The sequence below is a fragment of the Lepeophtheirus salmonis genome, chromosome 1 (assembly GCF_016086655.4).
Source record: "Lepeophtheirus salmonis chromosome 1, UVic_Lsal_1.4, whole genome shotgun sequence".
Taxonomy (NCBI): Eukaryota; Metazoa; Arthropoda; class Copepoda; order Siphonostomatoida; family Caligidae; genus Lepeophtheirus; species Lepeophtheirus salmonis.
In genome coordinates this window covers 1869918-1880129 of record NC_052131.2, presented here as the reverse complement: position 1 = coordinate 1880129, position 10212 = coordinate 1869918, and the positions used below count along the sequence as shown (strand labels likewise).

At 30.1% G+C, this 10212-nt stretch overlaps 1 protein-coding gene across 1 annotated transcript; it reads left to right on the top strand.

Annotated features, from left to right (window-relative positions):
* The first annotated feature begins 3235 nt into the window (after positions 1-3235).
* LOC121113805 (lysosomal dipeptide transporter MFSD1) lies at positions 3236-9006 on the top strand. Its single transcript, XM_040707673.2, has 8 exons — positions 3236-3395; positions 3986-4151; positions 5788-5951; positions 6009-6164; positions 6228-6293; positions 6672-6831; positions 7410-7664; positions 8581-9006. The coding sequence occupies exons 1-8, from the start codon at positions 3282-3284 to the stop codon at positions 8853-8855; spliced, it is 1356 nt and encodes a 451-aa protein (XP_040563607.1). The 5' UTR covers positions 3236-3281; the 3' UTR covers positions 8856-9006.
* The last annotated feature ends 1206 nt before the right edge of the window (positions 9007-10212 follow it).

Here is a 10212-nt window from a genome sequence, read left to right as displayed (position 1 = left end):
AAAATGGGATGGGAAGATAAAATGGGATGACTTGTTGCCAAGAGATCTGGCTCAGAGATGGTTACAATGGAAACGTGAATTACGACTTCTTAAATCCTTTTCAGTTCCTAGATGTGTCATGAGACCCAATTTTAATTATAAAAATGATGAGTTGTGTGTTTTTGGAGATCCAAGGGATAGAGTGCAGTGCTTTATGTCAGGTGTGTTCTTAATGATGAGTCTATCATATTTGTTTTTCTCACATCACGTACTAGAGTCAGACCACTCAAAGAAAACACAATTCCACGCATGGAATTAGAGACTACACTTTTATGTGCTCTCCTTATTGAACATTTTTACCCAATAACTCCAATTAAAATTTCCAGAGTTCGTGCATGGACAGATTCTGCTGTTGTTTTTCATTGGATTCAAAGTGAGGCATCGAATTGGAAAATCTACGTTGCCAATTGGGCACAGATCATTCAAGATATTTTAGGTCCATCATTTTGGAGTCATGTTTCTGGAGTACATAATCCTGCCGACCATGGATGCCGTGGATTATCGGCCGCTCAATTTTGTAAAAACCGATTTATGGCTCTATGGACCTCACTAGCTTAGTTTAAAAGAAGAGGATTTGCCATAGAACTACGTCATTACTGGTGAAGAAAATAATGAAATAGACTGTGAAAAAAAAAAAAATATTAATAAACTTATTGTTCAAGATATTCCCACTCCTTTATCTCAAATTCTAAATATATTTTCGTCTTTGATCAAGATTCAAAGATCTATAGCAGGATTAAAACGACTACTTATATTGTTAAAGGGAATTGTCCACAAACCAGATCGTGCACTTTCTCTTGAAGAGCTGGAAATGAGCAAGAAATCTATTTTGACAATCAACGCAAGAGTTTAAGTTATTAATTTGTTATTAAAGAAGGATAGTCTTACAATTTTAGATATTGTCTGGGATACTCATGATCAATTAATAAGGATTGGAGGTCGGCTTAATAACATTGAAATATTACCATCCTATACCCGACGTCCGATGTTAGTTTCAAATCTATCACGTTTTGCTGTTCTTCTTATTGAACATGAACGTGCAAGATTACTTGACTCTGGTCCTGCTACAACTTTAGCATGACTCTGTTCTCGTTATTGGATTGCTCGAGGGAGACAATTAGTCAATTCAATAATACGTAAATGTGTTAGATATCAACGTTTTTTAGCAAAGCCGTCTCCTCAGAGAATGGGTGATTTACCTGTCGCAAGGGTAGATGTGGGTCCTCCATTGGCACAAACTGGAATTGACTATGCAGATCAATATTTATACTTCAAAAATAAAAACAAATCATAAAAAATGCTGTGCATCTCGAACCTGTAAAATCATTGTGTACTGAAGATTTCGTCAACGCTCTTCATTGTTTTGTGGGACGAAAAGGAATACCCAGCGTCATTTGGAGCGATCATGGACGCAATTTTCTAATATTCTAGCAAAGTTTTTAAGAAAGAAAAAGAAGTTTTTGTAAAATGGTCATTTTCTAAAGGATTGCATAGAAATTTATCCAATCTAGAGAAACGTCATCGTGGATCGTGCATGGGAAACAATGGTAAAATTAACAAAAATATTCTTTGTCGCAATTTGGAAATGCACAGATGACCGTCAAACAACTAAATACTGCATTAATAGAGAATGACGCTGTACTGAATAGCTGCCCTTTGGTTCCTTTGTCTCCAGATGTTTCTGAAAATGTGATTACTCCATCAATGCTCATCACTGGTTTCAACATCACAAGCCTTCCAGATCGCTTCGTTGACAGCCATTATTCTCCTAGTTCAAGATGGAGGAAACTAAACGTTATTTTACAAAGATTTCGTAAAAAATGGATGTCTGAGTTTATACTCGATCTCCAACGGCTTCAAAAATGGAAACACACTCGGAAAAATTTGAAGGTCGACGACTTGGTAGTTATAGTCGATAAAATTCAGGGAAGTTATGAATGGTCTCTCGGCCGTATTATTAATGCCTACCCTTGTTCTGGTGGTTTGATTCGCACTGCCGAAGTGAAGCTTTCAAATAGAAAAGTTTATCAACGCCCTACAATCAAGTTAGCTTTGGTCTAAAGTTTCTCCTATTACTATTAAATCTATTGTTCCTACCTACCCCGAAAAACCAATAATTATCATACAAAATCAGTGAATCCAATCATTGAAGCAAGAAAGATAGGATGTTCATTATTTCGATTTAACAATAAATCCAGTTAAAGCCTTTATTTCTACGTACTTGTGTGTTTGCTTAAAGAAATCAAAATATGTTAAGTCGACATCTTTCTTGTTTTTAAGATAGAAAACAGCTTGGAACTTCTTTTAAATGTTCCTTAAATTGGTCTGATGGAATTGCATTGATTAAGTTTAAGTAAACTTTATAATACTAAATTTACTCGATTTGACCAAGGAATTGTATTTTAAGTCTATATACATATTGTGTATAGTCTTCTCCAGGAGGGAACGTGAATTCAAACGAATAACCATATAGAGATATAGAAAAAACGTCGGAGATGGGATAGGCCTTCAATTTTCAGGAATCATATAATATACGAGCAATAACTTTGTTTTTATTATTATAAAAAATGGCAGAAAGGAAGTCCATATATTCAAATGAAAAATAAATTTAATAAAAGAATGTGTCTTGCAAATAATCATTATATTAAAAAGTTTTAATTAAAAAAAATATTTAATCCCAAATTTGTAATAAATTATTAACAATATGACAAAATTAAAATTTCCCACCCAAAAAGTTTTCCTTCATTAAATCTATGGATATAATCATAATTTTTTTAGTCCCTTTGATCTCATTATTCCTCACAAAGACCATACTGAATAACTTAAAACTACAAATATGTATATGAAATACATTATAAATTGATTCTAACTATTAATTTTTTTAGGTTTTTATAAAGATGTAGTGAAAAAAATTGTATTCCTTGTCTAGAAGATTTTAATTTTACATATATGAAATGTTACGTGTTATGTAAATTATTCTAAATATGGAAAATCTGATTCTGAAGTTTCAATACATGGGCATAAAGCAGGAAAATAACAGATTTCAACAGCTATTTATTCATTTTTAAGTAATGTAAATAGTAGATTGTCTTGCTATCAAACTTCTCAAGGAGATATTATTTTAAGTCAAAGTATGCTCAAAGTAAACTGATTTATTAAAGATATTTACTTTTAAAATAGAGAAAAATGATATGGTCTCTAGTGATAAGATATTTGTACAAAGGAAGTGTTCAGTTTTTAAAATGATTTTCATATGCAGACCTGATCATATATCTCATAAAGCCATTGTATTATTCTTCATTAGTTTCCTAGTTTTTGGATCATATTATTGCTATGACAATCCTGGACCACTTCAAGTAATCAGAAATCCTGTATCAACTATTTGAATAATTGCTTAAAATCTTTGCTTATCATGTACTAAAAATTTCACGTCGTATGGTACAATTTATAAAAATTCGATTAGTTAGTTTCAGAAGTATACAATTTGCAGTTGATGTGTTTGAAAAATTCAAAAAGAGGCAAATAACGTTTGGTTTCTTTTAGTAGAGGTCTACTAAAAGAAATATCCTTCAATTTACTTTTGAATGAAATTTGAATATGGTCCATTATTTTTCTTATAGTATACTCACATTTTAAAAGTTAAAATTGAATGAACTTCTTAGTATAGAATAGTCAAGTATTTTTTATTACATATTGTCATTTTAAATAATATTATGTGTGTATCTCATAAAGAAAAAAAATGTAATTATAGTTCCTTCAAATGCAACAAGCTTAGATAAGAAAATCATGAATGTATAAGTACTGTTGTGTTGGTCCTTATTTATTTGGTCTAGATCTGCTCATACTTAGAATAGTGTCTTAAGACTATCTGTCCTTAGGACTTTCACTACTAATCCTCTTTACAAAGTTCAAAAAAATTTAATAATTTCTTCTTCTTTTTTCCCAGGATGTTCTCCGAAAAAAAGTTGGTCTATCACAGTTTGAATTTGGGAATCTATATTCTGTTTATTCCTGGCCAAATGTGATACTCCCAATTGTTGGAGGATACTTAATTGATGCCGTTGTTGGCCTTAGAGTTGGGTCTGTACTCTTTGCAGGGTTTGTTTTACTAGGTATGTCCCAAATATCTACGATTTTCTTAATGTGTTTTCTAATAGTGGCTGCTACATTTTTGTATTGAAGCTTTATTTGTTTGTGTGTTTAATAATAATTATTTGATCCAATTAATCCACAAGATTCAACTTATTTCTATGTCTATTTTGCCTAACTATTGGTTACTGACTAATGTTTATCATTTTCAAATAAGAATTCTATATTAGTAGTTATGATCAACATATTGTTTTATAAGTCATTAATATGGGACTTCAAATCGCTCAAATACTACTTTTTGTTCAGTCCTATCCCATCCCTTAGTGTTAGTGCTGGAAAAGTGTTCCAAATTTTAGAGTGAACTTTACAGGGATTAACGAAAAAAAGATAACCCTCTTAAAAATAATTTTTGCAAGTTTATAGGACTTTTTTATTACAAGGTTCTTTATAACTTATTTAAGACGATACCTATATATAAGCAGATATTTTGTTATATATAAAAAACGCTGGCTTAAAGATATTGGAAATATGCGACTAAATAAACCGTATTTAAACATTTCTCTATGGGGAAACTACTCATTCAGAAATTGCAAGGCGGATAGGAACAACCAAGTCGACCTTTATAATGTAAAAAAGATGAATGTCAGGGATATACATACTGTCTCCTGCAGAAAGCCTAAATTAGATCCCAATTTTGTTAAGAGGGCTTTCAAGGTCGGCTCACTGAAGAGTATGTAGTCCTTAGCTTCAATCTTAAAAGTGACTAAGAAGTTCTTGAAGGACAATGTACATTTTTCGAGCAAATACAAATTGAAAGAGGTTGATATTAACCTCCTTCAGCAAGGATCTAATTTTGAACTCTCTGGATTAAGCTTTCTTGCAAACAAAAGAATAAGAAAGCCTGTAGAAATTACCCTAAATTATTAATATACAGTGTTCGTATTACCCTTAGAGGCTATATTGAGGGGGAAATATTATAATATACATATTTTTACGCCTTGTTGCTCATAATGAAGTCAGAGTGTAAAACTATTCTCGAAGAACTCATCATTTTCAATATAATTATTGTTAAGGTCCCCAGTTTATAAATGAAATTAGTTATGTAGAATGTAAGTATCTTTCATCTAAAAAAAATAAGCCAACCTAAATTGTATATCATTTCAATAAAAATAGTGAAGATTTATTGATGATGACGTTAGTGGCAGATACTTCTGATGGCGTCTTTTAGCAAAGATTGTATTAATGGACGGGTTTTTTGTAGTCGATTTGGACACGTTTCTTAAACTTATGATAGAAAATGAAATTATTAGAACGACTGCATTCAAATGTTTATCATATTTTGGTTGATAACATAAAATAATTAGATCAAAAATTCAATTTCATTAGATAAATGTATATTAACAATTATGATCAAAGATCTCTATTTTTCCAATTATGATAATTTATAATTCGGATGATGTTTAATGACTAATTATGAATAGGTACGTATAATCTGGATGTATAGTATATATTTCAAACACCATTAGAAGGGTATAGAAAATTATTTTGTTCTTCCATTTAAAACATGTTATATTATGGGCCTATATTTCAATTCCCCAAATTATAAATATAATATGTTTCATATTTGTAAAACTTTTGTATAATTGAAAATATTTTAAGGTCAACTTATTTTTGCTGCTGGAGGATATTTAGAATTGTATTGGTTGATGCTTGTTGGCCGGTTTGTATTTGGTGTTGGAGGTGAATCTTTGGCAGTAGGGCAAAATACATATGCATCACTATGGTTTGTTGGAAATTCTTTAAACCTTGTTTTTGGCCTAACTGTGAGTAAAATAAAAGGAGGTCTCCATTGTAGTATAATCAAATTCTCTTAAATATAGTTAAGTACTGCAAGATTGGGATCAACAGTTAATTTTTGGACTGTTGGTGTTATTTATGATTATTTTTATGAAATATATGAGGATGTGAACTCCGCAATAGGGTGGACTTTGTGTGCTGCTTCAATATTATGTTTAGCGTCTTTCATTGCAGCTGTTGTGAGTTGTTTTTTTTTGTTTTTTTTTGTGTACAATTTTATTTTGTTTAATACAAAATTTCAGGTCCTTGGAGTTTTAGATCGTAGAGCAAGTAAAATATTAGAACGTGATGAAATTTCTCAAGAAAAAGTAAATAATAATATAATACATATGATATATAAAACTAGAGTTGTAAATTTTAAGTAGTTTTTGGCATACTATTTATTTTGTACTTGACAATCTCAAATGGGATTTCAATTTTCCAAAGCTGTTATCATTATCCCGAAATAATATAATCCTGCATACGGCCCCTTACTTATAACTGCTTGAAGGTAATTTAATAGAATTTTTATGAGAACTAAGCTCCCCTTCCTCAAAGCACTTTTTAATTTGTGGGTGTTATTTTATCAATTTCAGTTTCTTTTTTAGATTCAAAACTTGTTTCGAATTTACATCTCTATAAATTGCTATTTTTATGTACAAATATTTGAATCTTTATTGAATAATACTATTTCTACTTTATTTAAGGTCCAATTGAGGGATATCTTTCAATTTCCACTGTCCTTTTGGTTACTTTGTACCGTGTGTGTCTTATACTATGTAACCATTTTCCCATTCATTTCTTTCGGGCAAGAATTTCTTGTGGAGTCTTATGGTTTGGATAAAGATACAGCCAACACTTTTATTGGTACAATACAGAACGATTAATATATTGGTCCTAAAAAATATTTGTTTCTTTCTTAATATACGGTTTGATATACAATGAAGAAATATTTAGTTTGAGACATATTCTTCCATATTTGAGGTTGTGCATGGCACTAAAAGTTTAAAAAATGTATTACTATTTTTAAAAAGTTTCATTTTTACATGAAAATTTTAAATATGATTCAACGTAGAGTATTTTACATTGAAAAACTACTTGAATGAATACACAATCTTTTGAACGTTTTAATATCGAAAAGGATTATTTTTTATGAAAAGTTTTCAGTAAACATTTTTTTGATTCGAGATTGATTGTTTAATTATTTCACAGTTAGCACAATTTTGGTTGATGGGTCATTATCTTAAATTGGCTCAATACGACATATTGTTTTTACAAATATCTAAAAAAATATTCTATTTAGACAAATATTGTTTGTTTGTTTTTTTCAATAAAAATGATATTTTTGTTGAAATTTTGGAAACTTCAATAGCGATGTGCAACCTCTCAATATTTCAAATGTATACAAATTATTTTTTAGTATCGACTAATTACCTTCATATTAGGATTACCTTACTTAATTTCATCCTTTGGATCTCCAATTGTTGGCTTTATTGTGGATAGAGTAGGACGAAACCTATCCTTTGTTAGCCTCTCCATTGTGATGACTCTCACTTCACATATCCTATTTGGCTACGTTCACATTATTCATCCTTTAGTGGGAATTATCCTAATTGGGATTGCATATAGTACGTTAGCCAGTTCCTTATGGCCAATATGTGCCTTACTTATTCCATCGCATCAATTGGGAACGGCCTTTGGTATGTAATATGTATACTCGACTATTTTACAATATATTTGCAAAGGAGTTTTAAAAGGAGGACAGTGTTGTCTCATTGTTTGGATCAGTCTAAGATAATGTGGATAAATAATATTTATGAGATGTTGGTAATGACATAGTACGCTGAGGATTAAGATTGGGTATTGTGATAAATAAAAATGGCATTTCATCTCCTTTTTGAACCATTTATATTTCATTAATTTGTTTACTGATGAATTATTAAAAAGAGTAAATGATTTAACTCAAACTGAATCATTGATATTTATGACAAAATTGAAAAATAAAAACCTTCTACACCGAAAACAGGTGCACACCAGGGGTTGGGCTGCAAGGACTATAAAATTATAGAATTTGAATTTTTTTCCCAAAACTCAATTTTCTGTAAACATTTGTGTATTTTTGAAAAATTTAGTATTAGAAATTTAATTTTTGATTTTTTTTTTGGAAACAACCATGAATTTTTTAAATATTTTCTCCAAAAAATCATATATACAAATCTATGATTTTCAAATATTTTCTCAAAAGTTTAATATTTTAAATTTTATTTAGAATATTTTGCCCCAAAACTTAATTTTTAGTAAACAGCTTTGAAGTTTTGATTTTTTTTTTGTGAACATTAGTGGATTTGTGAAAAAAAATTAATATTTGATTTTTAAATGTTTTCGTAAACAGCTCTGAATTTTAAAAAAAAATCAAAAACCAAGCCCTGCCCCCCCAATCACCAAAAAAAAAGTATATATATATCATCCTGCGTAGACTTCTGAAAAATATCCATTAAACTTATATTTTATCCTGCTGTCCTCAATTTAAAGTTTCAATGTGCCCGTAATTCTGAAACCGTCACATGTATACTGAATCTTCCACTAACTATATATTATCTTTACGTAACTATATAGGTCTCATACAGTCCGTTCAAAATTTAGGACTTGCCCTCATAGGTATGGGAGTAGGATTAATTTTGGATAGTCTGGGATATATTTGGTCTGAGACTTTCTTCAACATATGTCTTGTAATAGCATTGATATGTACATTAATTATGTGGAAATTGGATTCAGTAAATAACGGAGGTTATTTGAACCTTAGCTCAAAACAACGTGAAGAAGAAAGAAGTCTCAGACTTGAGTCTAAAAAGGCAACCAAATCCTGGAGAGCATCTGTTATTAGTATGTAGAAACGTTGAATAACTCTAAGGAACTGCTCTACTCTTTCTTCGGTGGATATTTTTTCAAATTGTGTATAAATATATACACATATATATTAGCCATAATGCTGAATGGCTAATATGATTTGAAGTGCATTTGAAATATATACTCGTAGTGGTATCTATTGTAGCGTGCTCATTTAAAAAAAATTAAAATATTGAAGGTGGGCATTAAAAGTTTGAATGTGGCAAATCCAAGGATAAAAAAATAGTTTTGGCTTCGTTTTAAGTCTTTCCAAAACTAGCCAGGGTCATTGGAAAGATTTTGTTGAATTTTAGTATCAGGCTGCAAGAATAAATGGATTTTAGATATGTCCCATAGACAATCCTCTTTGCATAACACTAACAAACAATTAAGAAAACAAATGTATTATGTTTACTTGACACATTATTAAAATATACAAAAATTAACTTTTATAAAATCTCAAGAAATAAAGCTTTTGCATGATTCGCGATTAGTGACCAAGACTTTCAGATATCATTGATTTTTCAAGTGACCATTTGATAGTAGTTAAATTGCCTTCTCACATCAACTTGAGAGTACTTTAGAAATAGATGGCTAATTATTTTTTTTAGCCTACTTTTGTAGTCTTATATTCATCGATATTTTCATCTGCTCTTCGCTTCATTTCCACTGGTTATATGTTAAATTATTCTTGGTACAAAATACACTTTTTCTCAACATATAAAAATAAAAGGCACTTTTATCATACGAAACAACCAAACCGAACCTCTTTCTTCAAAATCTCATTTTGATCTCTCATATTGTAATGAAGTTTCAAACCTTGTGATATTATTTACAATATTGGTGAAAAAAATATTAATTCTATATTTAAAAAAAGAAGCTGAATATGATTACCGCAGTATTCTAAGCCACATAATTAGATATCTGTGGCACAGCTCATTAAATGATTTAACAGTTTTAATAGATGAAAATGGAAATCATCAATATTGGTTTTTGAATTAAATCAATAGAGTTGAACTTGTATCTATATTGATATCTATACAATTTTCGAATACTGAAGATGTTTCCCAAAAGTGATTTTTTGAATAAACGCTAATACCAGTACATTTTAAAATACAGGACATATACTTTATACCTAACAATCAACGTATGTTTCAGTCTCGTTGATCATTGTTAGTATACATACATATACATGTATTTAAATGGGTTATATCATAACCTAAAATAACTGAATGAATTATATCTTTGTTTAACTCCCACCATTTTTGAAAATGAAAAAAAAAATGCAAAATAGCACATTGGACAATCAAAGATAAAAAAAGATTTTATACAGGGTTGTTCAGGTACACCCACCGGCCCTTG

Coding starts and splice junctions, on each gene's coding strand:
- LOC121113805 (XM_040707673.2), top strand. CDS start 3,282: ATGATTTTCATATGCAGACCTGATCATATATCTCATAAAGCCATTGTA. Junction 4,152..5,787: donor TGCAGGGTTTGTTTTACTAG/GTATGTCCCAAA, acceptor AAATATTTTAAG/GTCAACTTATTTTTGCTGCT. Junction 6,294..6,671: donor ATGAAATTTCTCAAGAAAAA/GTAAATAATAAT, acceptor ACTTTATTTAAG/GTCCAATTGAGGGATATCTT.